The 23385-nt window shown below is 43.0% G+C and overlaps 1 protein-coding gene across 1 annotated transcript in view; it reads right to left on the reverse strand.

The window, feature by feature from the left end:
• Nucleotides 1–3572: 3572 nt before the first annotated feature.
• LOC115361773 (suppressor of tumorigenicity 14 protein homolog) overlaps nucleotides 3573–23385 on the reverse strand; it is a 37087-nt gene continuing 17274 nt past the window's right edge. Inside the window, exons 7-19 of the mRNA XM_030055399.1 lie at nucleotides 15438–15666; nucleotides 14556–14692; nucleotides 13353–13450; nucleotides 12354–12463; nucleotides 11883–12016; nucleotides 10877–10981; nucleotides 10683–10790; nucleotides 9411–9527; nucleotides 7265–7390; nucleotides 6595–6778; nucleotides 5679–5950; nucleotides 5414–5550; nucleotides 3573–4576 (exon numbers count right to left, since the gene is read on the reverse strand). Coding sequence (XP_029911259.1) covers nucleotides 4415–4576; nucleotides 5414–5550; nucleotides 5679–5950; nucleotides 6595–6778; nucleotides 7265–7390; nucleotides 9411–9527; nucleotides 10683–10790; nucleotides 10877–10981; nucleotides 11883–12016; nucleotides 12354–12463; nucleotides 13353–13450; nucleotides 14556–14692; nucleotides 15438–15666 — 1919 coding nt within the window. The 3' untranslated portion in view covers nucleotides 3573–4414. The remainder of the gene's footprint in view (nucleotides 4577–5413; nucleotides 5551–5678; nucleotides 5951–6594; nucleotides 6779–7264; nucleotides 7391–9410; nucleotides 9528–10682; nucleotides 10791–10876; nucleotides 10982–11882; nucleotides 12017–12353; nucleotides 12464–13352; nucleotides 13451–14555; nucleotides 14693–15437; nucleotides 15667–23385) is intronic.

Genomic DNA, 23385 nt, shown 5'->3' on the forward strand with positions numbered 1-23385 from the left:
TGTCTACATTTTTTCCTTGATGCTACATCTAAAGATCATTGTCAGACTCAATAGTCTACCTTGGTGTAATGACTGGAAACAAAACTGTCTCACAGCAGTGCTGGAGTTCGTACTAAGGATTCTCTACATGAAGATTATTTCATATGCTCATTTTCATGGCATCCATAGTGATGTCTTAAAGTTAATGTAGTGATTTACTTTAAATGAAATAACACATTTCAACAAGAACTAAACTGCAGTAAAACAAAAAACAAAACAAAAAAAAAAATCAAATCACTCTCCACCTTTGAAGATGGAACCATTTATTTTCCTCAATTACTGAATCATTACATTCTTGTATTTACTCAGCTGGTAATGAGTTCATATTAAAGGAATATTCCAACATTTTGGTTAAAATCCTTTTTCCCATCTTCCCCAGACTGAGACCAGATGTTGGACACCATCTTCACCTTTGGATGTTCAGTGGTTCAGCTCCTATGGGTAGCATTTCCTGTTTGCTTCGCATAAAGACAGGGGGCTCTAGTTTCCCGGCGCAGCACAGGGTGGTGCAGTGAGGCGAACCTCGTGCAGAGCTAGTTTCAGCCAGCGCAGCCGACCAAGGTACGCTGAGATGGGAATGGCGGCGCAGCAGGGGGAGGTGCTGACAGATTCAGCTTGGCGCAGTGACAGTTTCATGCCAAAAGGCTTCACTGAGGTGCGCCCAAAGCTCGCCATCTGAAACCAGGTCTACTGTCAGTGCAAGGCGGAGCGGGGCCGGCATAGTGGAAGTTTGGCTGATAGGCGGACAGTGCGCACACGTCACCAAAACCTCACAATCAGCACAAACGGTGCCAATCTCCTTTGATCTGACATCAGATGAGACGGGACAGTCGATAAGGAGATAAATTTATGTGCTGATTGTGATAGTAGCATTGAATAGTGGTTTTTGTCTGTATTTATTGCATATAGATATAAATAGATATAAATATAGCCCTTGAAGTCTATTGGAGTCGTTAGCCTGGCTCCATCAAAGTGAAAAAACAAACCTTCCAGCAGCTCTGATTTACACAGTGGATTTGAAATACACATGAAGAGCACATAATTTTATTTTTATGAAAAAATAAAAACAAAAAATAACATCAACAAAGTCTTAGTAATAACTTTATTCTGTACCAGTGTTTGTAAATAAAAATTCCAGCCAATACTACCATATTGGAACAGGATGGCCCTCAATCCATCCCATGTTAGAAAACTTCCTTCTTCTTCCCAACTGATATCTGATTGGTTTACACGTCTTAGCAGCCCCTCCCTGTTGTCATGCCCCACCCCCAAATATCATATTAAAGCAAAATGATCTCAAAGTTTCATCGTGACCTCAGGCTACAAAGTTCAGGGAACCCCAGACGGTTCCCTGAGGAACTCCTTCATAAAGACTTCATGCTGTACGGCAGCGATCACCAGGTAGGCTGAGCAGGTTTTTCTGGTGAGGAACCCAAAGGTACGTCTTCACAGTGCAAGAACAATCTGTGCAAGCCGGCCAAAAGTCAAACTACATTTCTTTCTTTAAATTTATTTTATCTCGGTTTGATTCTTTCTCTATAAGTAATAGAATCGGTATAAGTTCACCATTTAATAATTTATGTACTTATTTACTTATTTTAGTCAAATTTTTTGGTCTTCAATATAAACCTCCAGTACCTTCCTAAGATCACTCCAAGGACAAAGTACCTTTTTCATGTGGGGAACATCGGCTTGTAAATTTGGCACATCTGATGTAAATGCTGCAATGTACTGTGTATTTTTCTTTACATGTGCCAAATAATTTTTTTAAAACAATCTGTGGCCTTAATGTTGTTTTTACCGAACTCCACCTCACCGGCGCATGCTTCTTGTTCCCATCCAGCTGTGACTCTCACAGCAGAGCGATGTGTAGCTCTGTTGTCTCTGTACGATCCACCTGCTGAACCTGTGCAACCTGCCACCGAGTGTCCATGTAACCCTGAGCAGGTCCAGGTAACCCTGAGCAGGTACTCACCCTGGGCTCTTAAGAGAGTCTGTAATTCTGATTGCAGCATGTAAGAGCACAATATGTAAACTCATGAAAGAATAATTCACTACTTACTCACTACTTACCCCTGAGAATATTCATGATCAATATTTACAAAAGCTGAGTTTATGATTTTTTGCAACATTAAAATGAGACACCCATATGACAGTGTACCTGGGCCACTGTAGGGAGAAAAAAAATATCAAGCCGGGGAAGCCGGGGAAGTGGGTCTAATACTCTGAGAATACTTATGAGAAAATAATTCACAAATTTATGAGAAAAAAAGTCGAAATTTATGCGATTATAAAGTCACAAATTTATGGGAAAAAAAAAATCTCATAAAAATACAAAGTCCGGATGCTGATGATAATCTTGTGATTCTGGGCTAAAATCACCAGCATTTCCCTTTTACACTTTACAATCTAAGAATTTTTTTTCCTCATAAATTTACGACTTTAATATCATGTTTTAATATCAATGTTTTTTTTCTGACAAATTTTTGACTTTAAAATCTCATAATTTCCTTTTTTTTTTTTTGTAAGTTTTTTCTCTGCGTTATATCTGCGTTCTTTTCTTGCATATTTACCACTTTACCCACACTGCCCCTGGGCTCTGTAATTTTTTTTTTCTCCCTGCAGTGGCCCTCGGACACCGTTGTACATCCACCATTTGAAAAAACTTAAAAAAATATTCTCTTTTTATATATATAAAAAAAAAAAGATTTGCTGTGAAAGTCAGTAACTGTACAAAATGATCTCACTTCAGCAGACTAGATCCTGCAGGGTCTGGAGCAGAACTCCTCCCTGAACTTGAAGGTGTGTGCTGACAGAAGCCCTTTCCACACCTACAGTCCTCAGCTCGGGGCTTCACAGCGTCAACATCACCGCAATGAATCTGATCAAAATCACAGCGGGACTTCAGCGGCTTTGCCAATGAAGCTTTCACGATGTGATCGCCGCCTGAACCCAGAGCTTTGTTTAGCCTCGGCTCACAGTGGCTGTTTGTTAGGCCGGCTCTGACCGCTAGCCCGGCCCGAATTAAAGCTGAGATTATAAAGTCACAAATCACAAGAGAAAAGAAAACGCAAATTAGTGACTTTATAATCTCAGAATGTTTGAGAGTTTTTTCGCATAATTTGTGAGTTTTTTTTCTCAAAAATCAAAAATTTTAATCTCAGAGAATATGTTTTTTTCTTGTAAATGTATGACTAATTTCAGAAATTCATAGTTCTTTTTCTCAGAATACTGATCTGAAAAAAAAAATACATACACACATGCATATCTATCTATCTATCTATCTATCTATCTATCTATCTATATATATATATATATATATATATATTTATATATATATATATATACAGGGTGACCCAAAAAAATGGAAATCTTTGAAGTGCATATTGGCAGACATGAGCAAGTGGCAGCACAATTTTTAAAAAATGAATATTCCATCATTGTTTCTTAAATGGCATGTTTTAAGGTTTCAATTACTATGAATAAAATATTTTTCTTCCATCACTCTTGGTTTTATTGGATTGTTAAAAAGTTCCCATTTTTTGTGTCACCCTGTATATAGATAGATAGATAGATAGATAGACAGATATGTGTGAAATTCCTCTGTAAGAGCTTGAGCGTGTTGAGCGTGACCTCAGGGTTTATAGTGACGCCTCACGTGATGACAGTCACTAACACATTCATACCTGAAGATGAGCCGGGTAACAGGTAAAGCACCAGTCCAGTTGAGTTTTCATGTAAAACTTAATTACATATGTTAACATGACAGTGGTGCTGATGATCTAAAATTAGAATTTGAGAAAGAAGTCATGGTGCTTTTGGAACACCTGTCAACACCAACTGTTTTTTAGGCGCCTATTTATGTATTTATATATGCATTTATAGTGTATATGGCTTAAATCATTATGGTGGGAGTGTATGGTAGTTTTTTTCTTGGAATATTACCTCTGTATTTTTTTTTTTTTTTTTTTGTCTCTCTACAATGGCACTAATACGCCGTTGTACAAACAGCACCTGGAATCGCTTCCTGTAATGTACAAAAAGTGTGAAGTTTGTTGGGAATATCTCCAAAAAGTCAGTGATAACCCTGCGCTGAGCTGCGGCTGAGAGGGGGCATATCTCAGCTTTCAGGCTCACTGGAGAGTGAAAAGGCCTATGAAGAGCATGATTTGTCAGCAAAATAATAAAGATACATGAATTCCCCCATCCAGCTGTACATATTTCTTATCAGCACACTTTAGCTTGACAACAGACTTGGCAGAGAGTCGGTCACAAGCCGTCGACCTGCAGGCAGCCAGCCATCTCCGTCCATGAGAAAACCCATAATCCAGTCCAGAGACAGAGATATTAGACAGAGATTGTGTTCATCCTGGCACTACACGCCACTGTTTTCCTTTATCCAGCTGCGGTATTCGGTGACACGGGTGTAGACGCCAGGTCTGTTCCTGCGGGCGCAGCCGTCGCCCCAGCTCACCACGCCGGCCAGGAAGGCCCGCCCAGCGGTGCCCGTGACGGACAGGGGCCCACCAGAGTCGCCCTGGGAGGAGGAACAGAGATGGGATCAGCGTGACAGACACGTTTGTCAAGTCATTTCACTGAAATGTCATTTCATTCCAAAGAGCCAACCGCCAACGGAAAGCAGAAGCCAAAACTGAAAGCAGAGAAAAGGGTTTCACTGCTTGGTGCCTCACATTTTTTCTGCATGAGTTGTCTTGTGCAATGCAATGCAACACAACACAATACAGTGCAATACAATAAAAGATACTTTATTGTTCCCATGGGGATTTTCTGTGTTGGACTCAGACGCACACAGAAACGCCTCCACAGCTGCAGTGAACCAAACCTCACAGAAACAAAACAGCAGCAGCTGCACCAATCACAGCAATAGCCCCTAATCTGCATTACACATACCGAAAATATTGCACATAGATTGCACATAACAGATATTGCACACTAGAGTGTGGATACCCGACCCGAGCCCAATCTGCTCTCTGCTGTACACAACCAGTGGCAAACACCCAGAAGCCACTGCACGATCCCTTTAGCTTCAAGCAGCAGTGTCGCTGATGTGGGCCATGTACGCCCCAAACTCTAATCTAAACTGCACCACGAGTGCAAGGGCGTTCAGAGTTTTGTGACTTCACTAACAGCTCTTGTGATCGAATAAGAAAAGGGCCTGAAATTAAAGGTTTAGTCAATGATTCTGGAGAAAGACTGCTGATGTTTGAAATTAGCGAATTCAACGAGAATGTCCTCACGGTCCGCTAGCCAAAAACAAACAAACAAACAAACGAAAAAAACACGCAAATGAGAAGGTCTGGCCGATCATTTCAAATATCAACAATCTTTGGACGCGGTGGGTGATGCGGGTTACCTGGCAGGCGTCCACGCCTCCTTTGAGGACCCCAGCGCACAGCATCTTGTCCGTGATCTGGTCCTGCATCAGGCTGTTGCACACTGTGCTGTTGATGATGCGAACCTCGGCCTTCTGCAGGATGTTCGCCGCGAAACCTGCAGACAGACAGACGAAGACGCAGCAGTAGACAGAATTATGTTATGTCAAAATCCAACTGTCCCCTGAGTCTAAACAAGGAAGCACAGATAAAGTAGATTCTTTTTGCAGGTTTTGTTGAGCCCACCTCCCTCTCTGGTGGCTCCCCAGCCGGTGATCCACGCCACCTGGCCCACTGGGAAGGCGTGCGTGGGGGTGGGCAGGCAGATGGGCCAGATCTTCTGGTTGAGGGTCACGGCGCCGTCCAGCTCCATGAGGGCGATGTCGTTGTTGTAGGTGTCGGCGTTGTAGGCGGCGTGAGCGATGATCCGCTTCACGTTCTTCCTCACCGTCCACTGACTGGTCTGACTCTGGATGTGGAGACCCAGCAAGGCCTCCCATTGGTCGGCTTGGGAGTACCTGTTCCAGCACAGGGGCGCGGGTCAGAGGTCACGTATGCAGAACGTGTTGATGTTTGACCTGAGCTCACAACACTCCTCATGTGGCTGCTCTGAAGGCCCTGAGCTGTGGTGAAAGGGGCAGTTCACCCAAAAACTACTCTGCTCTGAACATTAAATCTTTGACCTGTAAAACAGCGACATGCTCAGAGTTTCTGATGGAACGAGGCCCAGATTCACTGAGGGTTTGCACAGGAAACGGCTGAGTCATCATGACCAGATCAAAAACGGACAAAAGTGTAGGGAACTTCTCAAAAATTTGAACTCAAACAGCTCAAAGACACACAAATGCACCAATTTCCGCTCGAGGATCAATAAAATATCTTTGATTCTGAGATTCTGAGAGTCAGATGAAGTAACTTAAAGTCAGACTGAGTAGGATTTGTTGGTTGCAGCACCACCTTTATGGCGACAAATTGAAATATAAAACATTCCATCGCCATCCTCGGGACAAAAAAATGCCCAAAAGCCGACACCTTGAGCGGCAGGAGGCGGAGTTACAAAATGTTAGAAATGTGCAGCTTTCTCAGTGAACCTGGACCTGTGTGGGGACAGACAGACAGACAGACAGACAGACAGACAGACAGCTTCTGATTCGGTTCGTACTTCTTGTCGCCGTCGTCCTGGACGCAGTGAGCGGCGGTGAGCAGCCATTGGTTGCTGAGCACCGACGCGCCGCACACGTGCCCCCCCCCTCTCATGTGCAGGCTGACCTGCCAAGGCCACTCCCCCTCCCTGGACATCTGACCGCCCACGATACGAGAGCTCCTGTAAGGCCTCGACCCACACTCTGCTCACACACACACACACACACACACACACACACACACACACACATACACACATATTATTTATTTCTGAATTATTTATTTAATTAATTATTTCTGACAGATGTCTGTAAAAACACAGCATATCAGGATATACAGGTGATATTACAACAAACTATTATTGTTGTTACTGCTAAATAATCTTCAAAATCAGTCAATATGAAGGCAGCATGTTACAAATCCAAGGCAGCGACAGAAACAGGGTTTAAAACAAATAAAATAAAATAAAATAAAATAAATCCCTGGAAATTTGTCCAGGACAGTTTTCATTTTGTTATCACTAATTAACTCAGTAACGACATGTTTCCCAGAAAACAAGACAGAACTGAAACCAAAATGAACCTTTGTGGATAAAAAGTATGAAGAAATGTCAGGACATTTACATCAACAAGTAAAAGTGTGTGTGTGTGTGTGTGTGTGTGTGTGTGTGTGTGTGTGTGTGTGCTTACCGCAGCCGTCCTCGTCGGAGCCGTCCTCGCAGTCCGGCTGTCCGTCACACTCCGGGTTCAGTTTGCTGATGCAGCGTCCGCTCCGACAGCGATACGTGAACTGAGAGCACTGCTGCAGGACCACGGCTGCAAGAGAGTACACAGAGTACTGCAAATACTACTACTGCTGCAGAACCACGGCTGTAACAGAGTACACAGAGTACTGCAAATACTACTACTGCTGCAGCAGAGTACACAGAGTACTGCAAATACTAATACTGCTGCAGCAGAGTACACAGAGTACTGCAAATACTAATACTGCTGCAACAGAGTACACAGAGTACTGCAAATACTGCTACTGCTGCAGGACCACGGCTGCAACAGAGTACACAGAGTACTGCAAATACTACTACTGCTGCAGTACCACACAGTACTGCAAATACTACTACTGCTGCAACAGAGTACCACACAGTACTGCAAATACTACTACTGCTGCAGCAGAGTACACAGAGTACTGCAAATAATGCTACTGCTGCAACAGAGTACCACACAGTACTGCAAATACTACTACTGCTGCAGCAGAGTACACAGAGTACTGCAAATAATGCTACTGCTGCAGTACCACGGCTGTAAGAGAGTACACAGAGTACTGCAAATACTGCTACTGCTGCAGGAACACGGCTGCAACAGAGTACACAGAGTACTGCAAATACTGCTACTGCTGCAGCAGAGTACACAGAGTACTGCAAATACTACTACTGCTGCAGTACCACGGCTGTAAGAGAGTACACAGAGTACTGCAAATACTACTACTGCTGCAACAGAGTACACAGAGTACTGCAAATACTACTACTGCTGCAACAGAGTACACAGAGTACTGCAAATACTACTACTGCTGCAGGACCACAGCTGCAACAGAGTACACAAAGTACTGCAAATACTACTACTGTTGCGGGACCACGGCTGTAAGAGAGTACACAGAGTACTGCAAATACTGCTACTGCTGCAACAGAGTACCACAGTGTACTGCAAATACTACTACTGCTGCAGTACCACGGCTGTAACAGAGTACACAAAGTACTGCAAATACTACTACTGCTGCAGGACCACAGCTGTAAGAGAGTACACAGAGTACTGCAAATACTACTACTGCTGCAGGACCACGGCTGCAACAGAGTACACAGAGTACAGCAAATACAGAGTACACTGAGTACTGCAAATGCTACTACTGCTGCAGGACCACGGCTGCAACAGAGTACCACAGAGTACTACAAATACTGCTACTGCTGCAACAGAGTACCACACAGTACTGCAAATACTACTACTGCTGCAACACAGTACCACAGAGTACTGCAAATACTACTACTGCTGCAACAGAGCACCACAAAGTCCAGAAAATACAACTAAAGTGGCTGCAGTATCAAACTGTACCACAACATACATACTACTAAAAATAGTACTACTATTACTACTGCTGCAACACAGATTCAAATTTTTACACATACTGCAGTAACACATGCAGTACTACCTCCTTTTATTTTAGGTTTTCTGTGTTAAAAAGTCAAAGTTTCTGCTGACTCAGCTCAGACAGTACTCACTGTTCTCAGGTCTATGTACTGCGTGTACTTTAAAGTCTTGTACTTTCTTACTGGTTCTGTGTGCCGCTCGTGTCAAACAGATTTCTGATCTCACTGAGGTATTTACATAAAGTTTAATTAAACAAATACAGTAAAAATAAATACTACCACCACTATTATTGCCACAGAACCACAGCTACTACGACCACTACTAACAAGACAACAGGGACAGCTGCTACTACTACTACCAGGCTGCAGGCTCTGTTACTACACTATTACTATTACAAGTGGTATTACTACTACTTAAAGTAGTATTACTACTGTTGCTGCTGCAGCTGTTACTAGTATGACAAACATTACTGCTACCATTTCTACATTTGCTATTGCTACTGCTACTCTTGGTACTGCTACTGGTACTTGTACTCCTGCTGCTACTTACTTGTAAATATCTGTCTCTCTGGGTAATGCTGTCAGCTAAGTGTAAATATAAATATGAATTACATTAAATGCAAACATTACATTACATATGTTATTGTTGCTGCTGAGAAGTTCTGAAAAGCAAAATCATAAAAACTGAACTCCTGTCTTACATTTCTTGCACTCGGCCTCGTCGGAGCCGTCGTTGCAGTCGTCTTTTCCGTTGCACTTCAGCCGCTCGGCGATGCAGCGGCCGTTCCGACAGGAAAACTCGCCCGCTCGGCATTTTTCTGCAGAGGACAACATGCAGCGCCGGGTCAGCGAGTACTCCTCCACCGCCTACCTTCTCCTGGAAAAACCCTTTTTTTTTTTTTTTCAAATCCTAACACGTGTATTTCAAATCCACATGATCCACTGTGTAAATAAGACAGCTTTGACAGAGCCAGGCTAACGACTCCCATAGACTTCAAGTCCTTATGCTAAGCTAACAGGAAATGCTACCCATGGGAACTGAACCACTGGACGTCCAGAGGTGGACATGGTGTCCAACATCTGATCTCAGGCTGGGGAAGTCAGGAAAAGAAAAGGGGATTTTGCCCAAAACATTGGTCAACCAAATGTCTTTTTTGTCTTTTTTTTAATCTTTTTTATGTCTTTTTTTCCTGTAAATTTACATATTTCATCTCAGATCTTTTTTTTTTTTTCTTGGAATATTACCCCTCTTCCCAGCTGTGATTGTTTTTCTCTCCCTACAGTGGCCCTACTTCACTGTCGTGCAGAAGTCATTAGGCAATCAAACCATCAACCAACACATGATAAATTGATATAGGATGAATGGTTTTATTCATTTTTCCAGTTTGATTCCAGTTTCACTGAGATGCTCAGATGGTCTTCCTTTCCTCTGTTCACATCTTTATCAAATTCATACTTTGTTTTTTTTTTTTTGCTGCTGGTCAGACTGAGGAAGACATCTGAAGACGTCACTTTGGACTCCGATCACTTCCCATCAGAGTTGGGCTTTATTTTATCACTCTGGACACTAATTCTTTATGACAGCTCATTAGGGCCTTAGTATGGAGAGAAACAAATTAGAGAGCGGGGAAGAGGGACATATCCCAAGACAAAAACTTATAATTTTTTAGATTAAAGTTGTAAATTTTCCAGGAAAAATACTTGCATATTCCCTGAGATTAAAGTGGTAAATTTATGAGAAAAAACTCACAAATTTATAAGAAAGAAACATCGAATTTTTTTTAAATTATTAAGTCACAAATTTTTCAAGTCAAGCCATGTGCTTCCTTCCAGCAAAATTATAAGAAAAACTACTTTTCCACGTTTTTTTTCCTCATAAATTTGTGAGTTTTTTCTCATAAATTTACCACTTTCATTTGGTTTTTTTGAGTAGTTTTTTTTTCTCTTTTTTCTGCTCGGTGCCGCCGGCTCACCGCAGTCTTCCTCGTCGGTGTTGTCGCCGCAGTCGTCGACGCCGTCGCACTTCCAGAACTTGGGTTTGCAGCGGCCGTTGTTGCACCTCATCTGCGACGCCTCGCACTCTGCACACAGACACACAGGAAGCCTCAGCCGGCGGCTCGCCATCGACCCGCCGCCGCCACCGCCTCATCATCAGTGTGATACTCACTGCATTTGTCTTCGTCGCTGCCGTCGCCGCAGTCGTTCCAGCCGTCGCACTTCAGCGTGTTGTTGATGCACAGGTTGTTGAGGCACTGGAACCTCCCGGGACAGGCTGAGCCCGAAAACGAGAAAAAACAGTAAAAATACGGCGGCAGTTTCTTCTCAGTAACATGCAGCTCAATGTGGAAAGTAAAAGCAGTTCATCTGGAAGAACGGTTCCTTTCAGAGAGTGAAATTATTGCTGCATTGACCCTTTGAAACCCGGGCAAAAATTAACCTCCATTCTTTCAAAAACAATACACATAAAAATTACACACACACACAAAAAAAACCCAAAAACAATTAATTAATTATTAAGTTAATTACAAGAAAATAATAACAGTACAACAATAAAATCAGCCAACCATTACTGGAAAATTTGCAAATGAGTGTTTTAAAATTACCAGAAAACTACCAGCAAATTAGAAAAAAATTTATAAATTAAAAGCCAACCCAATCCAATCTTACTTTTATGCTTTTATGATATTTTATTTTATTGTCATTTCATTGGAATCTTCCTTTTATTTTGCTGTTGGAAAGCACTTTGTAACCACATTTTGAAAGAAGCTATAGAAGTTCATTATTATTATTATTATTATTAGTAGTAGTAGTAGTAGTAGTAGTAGTATTCTTGTTAATAGTAGTAGTTGTAATAGTAGTATCATTACTAACACTACTATTGCTATTGTTATTGTTGCAGAAGCACCAGACCAGTGGAAAAAAAATACTCCTTTCAAAGTAAAAGTCCTGCTTTCCCTCCTTTTCTTTCAGTAAACCTGCAGCAGTGTTTTATTCTCAGTAGAATGTGGCTCAGTGTGAGCAGTGAAAGTAGAAAAGTTCCTTTCTGCTCCACATCCTGTTGTTCGTTTACACTCTTGCTGTTTTACATTGAAAAGCCTTTTCTGCAGATCAGTCCATATAAAGTTTAACAAACTGGAAATAGAACGTGACTGTTGACTCGGTAAAAATCTCACGGTTGGTCGGCACGAAGGCTTCAAACTCGGCGGTGAATCCCTGGTCGACGTACGACGAGTCTGAGTGAAATTTGACCCTCATGGTGGTTCCTCGGCTGCTGCGCACCGTGCTGTCGGGCTGACCGCCACACAGCCTGCAACACACACACACACACACACACTCAGCAAGAGATACAGCTGCCTGGTTTCTCTTTCATGTTTCCCTTCTGTCTGAAGAGACACACAAACAAACGGCACGCGCTCTCTTTTACTGTTTTTGTAACTAAAAACGCAGTCCGTCTGAATTTTGCAGGCACAAACCCCGTTCAGGATTTTCATTATCGATTGGTCCTCCTGCAGAACTGAACTGTGAAGCACCAGCGGCCAGACTGAGGCTGCGTTCAGACGCCTTTCACAAGCATTTAACCAAAAGTACATCCATCCAGGTTTCAAAGTTTTAGTAAAAAAACAGGCAGATTCCAGGTGACTGACCTTTGACCGTTGACCTCGACATAATCTTTGGGACAGCGGTTGCTGTACTGCCCCGGCTCAGACAGAGAGAACTTGGTGAACTGAACCTTTACAAAGTTTCCCTCGGGCACCTGACGGCGAAAAACACAAATGTGGAATCTCAAATGAAATGACAGTTTAAAATAATTAAAGTAAATTAAAATGTTAAAATTAGGGGTCAAACTAACAGCTTGCGGTCCTTCACACTCACAAATGATCTCTGACACCACAGAGAAGATTTAGACCAAACTGAAGGGTTGGGTTGTGCTGACTGGCCTAGAGGGGGCGCTACAATATTTGTCTGACTGTCTGTGTGTCACAAACAAAACCCCAAACGCTGCAGATCAGATTTTTCTAAAAGATACTAAGATACTTTTCAAGATGGCCTGTGGGGGGCGCTGCAACTCTTACTTACATGTTACTGATTGGCTATAAGGGTGCCTGCTTCATTTGTGCTATCTCAGATTACACAGATTACACAGAAAGGGTTGTGACTAATGGAATTCTCACTGACTATTAATCTACTGATTTTTTTTTTTTTTTTTTATCAATTAATAAAATTTATTATTTTTGTTTATCAGACTTACAATTAATTATTGTGTAAAATGTCAAAAAATAATGACAACTTGTTCATGGGTCATGTCATGTCTTCAAATGTTAATCTGACCAGCAGCCAAATTATCAAAATGATAATTGATTTATCATTTGTTAATTGATAATTTGATTGATTTATAGCTACTATCATACAGCAGGTGGAAAGGCACTGGGTCTGGCTCTTCATTTAATCAAAAATTATTACGGAAGCTGGAATCTGCAGATGTTTGTACTTGAGAAATGACTAAACCATCAGATAGCATAATTCAGATCCATTTTTCTCCGCTAAAACATTTCTTTTTTAAAGACAGAAACCCATCAATGCAAAATCATTTTCATCTCTGAAAAGGTGAGGGACCTGCAGCCGGATGCAGGGCAGCTGATTACCTGGATGTCCCACACACAGGTGGTCTGCGGGGGGTAGTTGGAGGGGAAGAAGGGCGACGAGAAGGAGCCTTTGAGTCCCGACAGTTTCCCGCCACACTCTGCACACAGAGAGGAGATAAGCTGTGTTTAGCCTGTTTGACGCTGGACTCTGCAGACACGCCCACCTTCTGCTAATCCCATGCAGTTTGGGCCCCAAAGCCTGCAGTCCACATGTGTTCTTGTGGCCTGTTGTAAAATGGTGTGTGTGTGCAGACTGGGGCCTAAACAGTCTTGGAGCTGCATCAGTTGCTTTGACTGGAAAGCTGAGACTCTTGTGGATTCAATGAGCCACATTTGATTCCTGTGTGATGATGTTGGCCCCCATAGCAGCCATTTCACTGCAGCCAGAGACTTTTGTCAAACTGGACGTCGCTGGAGAAAATGACCTCTAGTGACCTCTAGGAGAATCACAGCCTCACTTCTAAATAAAATAATTTATGTGCACACCACAACAATAAAACCATAATATTAAAGGATACATTTTTCAACCTGGTTCCTCTTTTTCCACCTTTTGGTTCAAAATGACTGATAGGGATTTTTGATTTTTTTTTAAGTTGCTCCAGTATTGAGCTGCTGCTTCAGCCACAAGGACATGAAATGAGCTGTAACGTACAAACAGACCCAGACGCTCCTGTCCGTGCGCTGCAGCCTCGCAGACTGTCCCGTCTCCATCGTGCTGAAGGAAATTAAAAACTGAGGCCAAAGAGGAGAAGGAATCCTCCAGTAAAACACTCTGACCTAAAGAAAAACGCTGTTCCCAGAGTGGAGGTGATGTTATTAGATGGAGAGACAAGCTCTGTTCCCACCTAGGATTAAAATCTTTTTTTTTTTTTTTTAACTTAAGATGCATTTCACATCTGTTACAGGCTCCACCTGATCACGTTCAGGCTCAGATTATTTAATTATTCCAGCGGGTCTGAGAGGGTCAGGTTGTTATAAATTAAATTAAATATTCCTATAGTAAGTGTTTAATTCCACCACGGCACGAAATCTAAGACGGACGACTGCCTCCAGATTTGATATGGCAGGAAAACCCTGCATGTTGTCAGTACAGATTTTAGAGACTCATCAGTCATTTGTAATCAGGAGAAAAAAGTAAAATAGAGCCCAGGTTGAAAAACAGTGGACTCATCCTTTAAAGTTTGTGCAGAGGGGTTGCCGTACTTCGTCCCGTCACAGGAACCTGCGAGTAGCTGGCTCTGAAGCCGGGGAAGCTCCTGTTCTCGCTGGTCACCAGCGTCAGCAGCATGACGTTCCCCGACGACAGGAAGGACAGAGGATCATGGGAATATCCACACTTCCTGCAGGCGGACAAGAGAAACAGGTTCTGAGCTGTGGAACACGACACTCACTCGACCCGCTGGCTGTTTTTTTAGAGACGGGGTTCCTGTGGCTCTGCAGCAGCTCAGTGTTTCAGCTACCTAAAACTAAAACACCTGCTGCGAATACGTTTTACTGGCCAAAAGAATCTGTATGGATTTTGCCCTGACGTTTGCAGAGGTTAATAGTTTTCTGCAGAGCCAAATGTTCTTTTTATTTATCCTTTTTAATTCATGTGCACACACTCAGCAGCGTTAATGCACATAAAGCTGTGCATACTGTACTCACAGCAGAGCAACAACACTGCTTAAGTAAAGCCACTCAGATGGTGAGATACTCTGATTTAAATTTAATCACTGAAGTTTGTTTTAAATCCATTTTTGGCACAAACATCAGCAGCAGACTGTAAAGGAAATCGATGCTTTCATAAGGATCTCAGGACATCGTGTTGTCATCACAGGAAAACTGGAACTAGGAGTTCTTCCAAATGAATCTTGACAGATTTTTTTTTCCTGATTGTTCTACTTGTTTTTTGATCTTTGAGGCAAACAACAAAAAACAAATAAACAACAAGCTTTTTTCATATTTGGTCTGGAAATGGTCTGTTTTTTTTTTTTTCTTTTTTTGCACTAAAAATGTGAAACAGGTTAAAGGAGCCGTTCTCAGTGAGGACGGCATCTCTCTCTGTCTCTCTCTCTCTCTCTCTCTCTCTCTCTCTGTGCTCACTCTGCCATCACGCGCTGCTCGATCGGCGCCAGCGAGTCGTAGATTTTGACGAAGTCGTGGCTGCAGTCGTCCTCCAGGATGAAGGTGTCGAAGTCGAGCCGGACGCGGTGGCCGGGGTCGGCGCGGAGCCTCCACTGCAGGAAGGTGTTGGGTGGGTACGACGAGTCGGGGAAGCCCGGCGAGGAAACGCTGCCCTCTTCCCGGACGTGGCGGGTAAACGACTTCCTCGCTGAAAGAGAGATGAACAGGAGAAACATGGAGAGACAGAACTGATGAATATCTAATGTCACCTCTCATATTCAGCTCTGACAGACTCCTTCACTCAGAACTGAGTTTCTTGTGTTTCTGTCTAAAGTGAGTGAGCTCGACTCTCCTGACTGTCTCTGCTCTCAGTTGTCTCACTTGTTTTATTTTGAAAAAACAAAAACCCAGATCAACAGGAAACAGCTGCTTCATATCAGTGTATATAAAAGTACTCACTGGAAAATTAATCTATTTTTTTCATGGTTAGATTTTAAATTATGGCTCAATATCCAGGCCTGTGGTGAGACGGGACGTCCTGATTGTGTGAACAGAGCTCTGGTCACCAGCCAGCAGGCAGGGAGGTGGGCGGGGCTTATTTGCATATTCATCGATCTGTGCATTTTTAATGACGGCAAGATTTAGAGTTACACTTTAGGCACTAAGGAATGTTTTCTCATGGAAAAAACTTTTTAAAAAATGTTACCCAGAGATATTAAGTGTAAAAAAAAAGAGGGAGAATGAATGAGGTGGTGTAGATGTAAAGTACAACCAGTGCCACTGTAGGGGCAAGGGGGGTAATATTCAGAGAAAAAAAAACACTGAATTTCCAACATTAAAGTTGTAAATTTACGAGAAAAAAACATACAAATTTATGAAACTAAAAGTCAAAAATTCAGAGCTTTTAAAGTCACAAATTTATGATAAAAATGAACACAGTTTTCCTTACACAATGGGATTTAGCAACAAGGAAATCCTGGTGATTTTAGCCCCAAAATCACATTTTTTTTTCTTGTAAATTTGTGACTTTATAATCTCAGTTTTTTTCCACATAAATTTGTGAGTTTTTTATCATAAATTTCTGACTATAATCTTGAAAAATTCTGTTTTGTTTTGTTTTTCCCAGAATATTAGCCCCGCCTGTGAAGGAATTTACCATTAAAATCATTCATTACGTTAGCCTTTATATGACCTCAGAGTTAACCTGGTGGTATGTGCAATGGAGCAGACCCTCTATCCAGCTTATCTCATTTAGAGGTGGTCAGTTACTTGTCTGGAATTTATGACTAAACCTGTTCATTAACTAGGTCTGGTTCTGGAAAGTTTTTAGTGCTTTATTACCCGATTGACTATGTAATACATGCAAAGTATATGTAAAATCAGAAGACCTTAAAAGTGTCCTGTCACCTCTGTCATGTTGACAATCTACCTCCAAGCTTTGGTGTGTATGATTCTCCTGCTGTCACAGCATTAAAGGCCTGAAGACCATCTGACTGTTCGTTTTTGCTGTAGACTTCCATGACAATTTGGCGACGAGGATGGGATCACTAACCTGATGCCACTGGCCTACAGGAGAAAACTTAGTCTGAAAGCAGACAGGGGAACCTCGCTTAGCCTTCAGAGACGCCCTAGGATTTCTTCGTTGGCCGGTGGACGTCAGTAAGTGATCCTTTTAAATATTGAGAGCAATATTGAATAGTCTGATTGTCTTAAGTATTTGGGTCTGGGACCCAAGGGATCCCCTTAGGTCTGGGACCTAAGCAGTAGGAGCAGAGCTCTGGGAGCTCTACGGTAGGAGGCCTGGGGTCTCTGAAGGGTAGGGGAACAGGAGTTCCCTGATCAGGAAGTATTCGTAAGGGGAAAGTAGTCCTCTGAGGACATCAGTGCTCCGAAGTACGAGGCCTGGGGCCTCTAAGTGCGCTAGCCGGAAGGGCAAGAAATCACGTGATAGAGCTCTGGGAGCTCTAAGATAAGAGGCCTGGGGTCTCTGAGGGCGCCAGCCGAAAGGGCTAAAGTGAATTCACGTGTTCTGAGTTGGAGGTTTTGCCGGCTATTTGTTTGTCTGTGTTTTTGTCTGTGTTTATGTCTACGTCTGTGCTTCTGTTGTTGCAGAGGAGTGCTTTGTCCTTCAAATTGGTGGTGTTGTTTTATTGTTTTTTGTGAGCAGATAATTGATTCTGAAGGTGAAAACCCACTGTATGGAAATTGATGGTGAGTAAAAAAAAAAAAAAAAAAAGCATAAAAAAGGAAAAATAAAACTTGCGCGTAAACCTAAAAATCTAGTGAAATTAGTGCACGTAAATGTAGAAAGATGGGAAACATCAGTGGAAAGAGAATTAATTTTAATGATTTAACCGGTGTTGCAAAATGGATGTATGAAAAGCATGGTGAGTTGGCGGTGTCTGAATTGTCTTTGTGGTGTGAAAAAGGGGGATTTCCAGCTAAAGGTAGTTTTAGCATCTGTCAACTTGAGCAATTGAGGGAGAAATTAAAACCTATTTATAGGAAAAGGAAAGGGAAAGAGAGTCCTTGGGTAAGTTGGAGGCTTTGGTATGTAGAAGCCAAGAAAAAGGAGTATGAAAGAGAGAAGGTTGGGAAACACAGCAAAGAAGGAGTAGCTGGAGCAAAAACACCTAGAGAACTGGTTGCTGGTAAGTTTGGTTGGGAATTTTGTGAGCCATTTTGTAGTGATATGACTAAGTGGACAGATGGAAAGTGGCCTAAGGAGGGTAGCTTAGCACCATGGGCTATACAGCTTTTGAAGGACAACTTAGAGGATATATCTCCAGAAGGTAATGTAAGCTGGGACATGCCATACATGAGAAAATGTTTCAATAAATGGGAAGCAATGGCAAAGAGCTGTCTTCCCAGTGACAAGAGAGATCTTGCCATGGTGAGCCTTTACACTGTAAATCCAGATCTTGATTGCCCACCTCCCTACAACCCTGCAGCTCAACCAGGGATTGGAGTAGCGGGAGGGGGGGCAGGACCACAGGCAGTTGGGGGAGGACCACAAACAGGTAGAGGACAGCAAGGTGCTGAGGGTGGAGGTCTTCCTCCCCCGCACACACCTACACATGTACACACACACACTGCATCAGCAGCAGAGGGAGAAGTGAGTTCCACGACCAGCCGTAGCTCACACACATATCCTGATGTACCACAGATCACTGATTCAGTTAGTCATAAACCACTCACTAGGGCCGAGGTCAGACGCAAACAGAGAGAGGCTGAGGAAGGGAGTGAAGCAGAAGACCCAGGTTTATGGGATTTAAGGCAGTTAGATGATAGCCTTACCTTTTCACCACCTATGTTGCTTAGCACACAGAAAAGAGGAAAAAGTCCGACACTCCAGATGCCTATGATAGAATGTCCAAATCCACAAGGGGGGAATCATGTTTATGTATGGCGAGCTTGGAAAAGGGAAGAGCTTAAAACATTGATCTCAGAGCTTCCCAACCCTAGGCAGAATGGTAAAGTATATACAACAGAAATTAAAAAATTAGTCACTCAGGCAAGACCTACATCTGCTGAGTTGGGATATATTTTCACTGAGACCTTGAAATTAAATTGGCAAGATGTGAGAGGTGCTTTTGATGCAAATGTTCCATGGTCTGCTAATGCACAAGATGCATATACTACGCAGCTAAATGCTTTGTACACTCGCATAGAAGAAAGATTTCCACCTAAAATGGACTGGACTAAACTCAGAAATCTGAGGCAGGGGGCAGCGGAAACGTGTGCAGACTGGCAGGAGCGGTTGATGAAAGCTTTTGGAGAGTGCAGTGGGTTGCAGAAACCTGATGACATGACCAACCCATCTCCATGGGAAAATCAACTCATTCAATTGCTAGTGGAAGGACTGTCTCCAGACATAAGAAAACTTGTGATCAATAACTGTGTGGGTTGGCAAAATGCTCGCTTGGCTGAAATATTAAGACATGTTTTTCATGCTGAGAATGTCATAGCTACCCAACAGACAGAAGCCGCACGCAAGAAGCAAAAGGAGGACACCAAGCTCCACATGGCCCAGCTCAACTTCTATGACAGTGTCGGCAGAGGGCGAGGACGGAGCAGAGGGAGGTACAACCAAGTACCTAAAAGAACCAAATTCCGTCAGCAGCAGAGACGACAGACAGACAACTGCTACATTTGTGATGACCCAGATCATTGGGCCCGTGATTGTCCTCTGAATCATCAGCAGCAACAACAGGGTACTGGTACACCATGGGACTTTGCACCACCCCGTGGTGTCACAGTGAGTAAACCTATGCCCACCTCACAAAGAAGGGACCAATGACTACCTGCAAAAACAGGTGAAGAGGAAGAGACTCCTCTCCTCCTCCCTGTTGTGATTCCACCAACTGACCTGCCTAAATTAGTCCTGCACATTGAAGGTGATCCTTATGAATTTCTTATTGATACAGGCGCACACTACTCTCTTCTCAAGGTCTCTTTGAAAACATTCCCTATGTCTAATAAGTCTTCTCCCACTATTGGTGTATCAGGTATCTTGGAAAGAAATTTCTTCACTCAACCCCTTACAGTAACAGATGCAAGCGATGGTACACACTTAAATCATGCTTTTTTGGTGTCTCCCTCCTGTCCTGTTAACCTGTGTGGCAGAGATCTATTGTGTAAACTAGGGATCATCATTGAATGCACTCCTGAGGGGCTCATACTATCCTACAACGAAGAGCGCGTACAAGGCTGCATGTTGGACCGTAATGAAGAGCGCTTGCTTGGCTGTATGGTACTTCACTCTCCAACTGTCCCTGCCTACCATTACAGCTGGGACCTCCAAGGGAGAACAGCAGACCAAGTGGCTAGGGATGTGGTAAGACAAGCACAGAACCTATGGTATGGTAAAGGACTTGTAGTGCAACCAGATGAGCTTAAATGCAGTGCATATTTTAGTAATGAAGGTCCATGTATAAAATTTGAGAAAGAATGGTTCAGAGAGGAAGTGTTAAGGGAAAGGATAATAGGTAATGGCCTATTGGTTACAAATGACTTTGTTGTGTTGCTCTTAAATTTGACACCTGCCCAGGAAAAGGTATTCAGAATGCATGATGCACACCCCCATGTCATGCTAGCAAAGACAGACCAGTGGACTTGGGACCGGGTGGGGGTGTATGTAAATAGCTGTGTCAAAGCTTGTGATTGGCATACAGATACTGAAACAGGCATCAGAACTAGCAATCTCTTTGGGGCAGTGTGGTATCCTTATACTGCTGTATTCAATGCGCAAAGAACAGTGCATCTGGCAGAGCCTGAGTTTATGTTTGCTCAACTTGACCCACATTCTCTACAAAATGACCATCCTGTATTTGAGGGAGTACCAGAGACATTGTGGGCTACCCACAAATATGATGTTGGCCTTATAGCAAATACTACCCCATTACAAGTAACACCAAAGTCTACATATAGGCCAAATCGACAACAGTACCCCTTAAGACCAGATGCCGAAGATGGCCTACAATTTGTAATAGAGAAATTGCTCTCCTTAGACATTCTGACACCATGCCCTAACTCACCATGCAACACACCCATCTTTCCTATAAAAAAGGCAGATGGAGTGTCCTGGCGGCCTGTCCAGGATTTGCGCGCTGTGAATGCTGCCATACATGCGCGTGTCCCTATTGTACCAAATCCATCTACCATTCTCTCTGAAATTCCTGGAAATTCCACCCATTTCTCCGTGATTGACCTTGCTAATGCATTTTTCAGCATTCCTGTCCACCCAGACTCACAGTTTTGGTTTGCATTTACATTCAGGGGAAAGAAATATACATGGACAAGAATGCCTCAGGGGTATGCAGAGTCTCCGGCAATATTCACGGCTGCATTGCAGGAAAGCTTAACAGGGTTTCAATTCACAGAGGGTAGTACTTTGGTGCAATATGTTGATGATTTGTTGGTGTGTTCACCAAACGAGCAAGCCTGTATTAAAGACACTAGAGAGCTCTTAAAATATTTGGCCTCACAAGGGCATAAGGCTTCAAAGGATAAGTTACAGTTGGTGAAAAAACAAGTGAGATATCTGGGGCATGATATCTCCCATAATCAAAGAACAATTGGCTCTGAGAGATTGGAGGCGATAAGGAAAATTCCAAAACCTGAAACAAAAAAACAAGTCATGTCATTTCTAGGTTGCACAGGGTACTGCAGACCCTGGATTTGTGACTATGCCAAGCTAACACAGCCGCTGTCAGACCTTGCCCATGGAAAAGGACTGACAGCTCATGATAAGGTCACATGGACTCCAGAAGCAGAAAAGACTTTTGAACTCTTGAAACAGGCTTTGGCGTCAGCCCCTGCTCTGGGAATTCCAGACTTATCTAAACCTTTTAATCTATTTGTTGATGAAAAGGATGGTTTTTATAAAGCTGTTTTGTGTCAAACCCATGGTGACAGGCAAAAACCTGTTGCCTACTATTCACAGCGGTTAACATCAGTTGTGCGTGGTATGCCTGCTTGTTTGAGAGCCGTAGCGGCTGCTGCGGCTGCTGTTTCTGCTTCTTTTCCTCTTGTATGTTACAGGGACTTGAAAGTTTTTGTCCCGCATGCAGTTGCAGCTATCCTTCTACAGAGTAAGACCTCTCACTTTTCGGGAGCATCAACTTTAAACTACCACCACATGCTCCTGGGTCTTCCCCATGTCACTCTTGAACGGTGCAAGAACCTGAACCCAGCCACACTCCTTCCCACTGAAGAAGAGGGAGAGCCTCATGACTGCCTGGAAGCAATCACCGTGCAGGTAACTCCCAGGCAAGACCTTTCTTCTACTCCCCTCCTCAACAGTGAGTTGGTTTTGTTCGTGGATGGATCCGCCAGAAAGGACCCAACAACAGGGGAAGCCCAGGTAGGATATGCTGTGGTTACTAGTTTCTCTGTTCTTGAATCCAGCCGTCTTCCATGTCATCTTTCAGCCCAAGTAGCTGAACTTTTTGCTCTTACACGTGCATGTGTTCTTTCTGAAGGAAAGTCTGTCACAATTTACACTGACAGTAGATATGCTTTTGGTGTGACTCATGATTTTGGTACACTGTGGAAAAACAGAGGATTTCTTACTTCGTTAGGCACCCCTATTCAGCATTCTAAGTTTATAAGCAATCTGTTAGATGCTATTCTTCTTCCTTCTTCTATTGCTGTATGTAAATGTCAGGCACACAAACAAGATGATGATGACATTTCAAGAGGCAATGCTATGGCTGACAAAGCTGCAAAAGCGGCAGCATCCTCTGGCCTACCTCCTTTACAGATGGCTGCTGAGGCATCTGATGACCCTCCTGAGGACCCAGTGGCTTCTCTGAGTGAACTACAACACTTAGCCACTCCTCAAGAAAAGTTAAAATGGAAAAAGCATGGGTCCCTCCAAGTTGATGGTGTATGGGTAGGCCCCACTGGTAAGCCCTGCCTGCCACAGCATCTATTCCCTTACATGGCTAAACTGACACATGGAAAAGATCATGTTTCAAAAGGTGGGATGGTAAGTATGATAAACACATGCTGGGATACCATGGGGTACACCACTTTTGCAGAAAAATTTTGTAAGAGGTGCCTCATCTGCGCTCGCAACAATGTTGGAAAAGGTGAGAAACCACACGCATCTGCACATCCCACACCATCTGTGCCATTTGAACACTTGATGATGGATTTCATTGAACTTACACCTTGTAGGGGTTATAAGTACTGTTTGGTAGTGATTGACATGTTTTCAAAATGGATAGAAGTTTTCCCATGCAAACATGCAGATGCTAAGTCAGTTGCAAAACACCTGCTGCAGGATATCATTCCCAGATGGGGAATTCCAAACAAACTAAGTTCTGACAATGGAGCACACTTTGTCAATAATGTGATAACATTTCTAGCGGAAAAACTAGATATAGACCTGAAACAACATTGTGCCTACCACCCACAAAGT

The sequence above is a fragment of the Myripristis murdjan genome, chromosome 7, assembly GCF_902150065.1.
Source record: "Myripristis murdjan chromosome 7, fMyrMur1.1, whole genome shotgun sequence".
In the NCBI taxonomy this organism is placed as follows: Eukaryota; Metazoa; Chordata; class Actinopteri; order Holocentriformes; family Holocentridae; genus Myripristis; species Myripristis murdjan.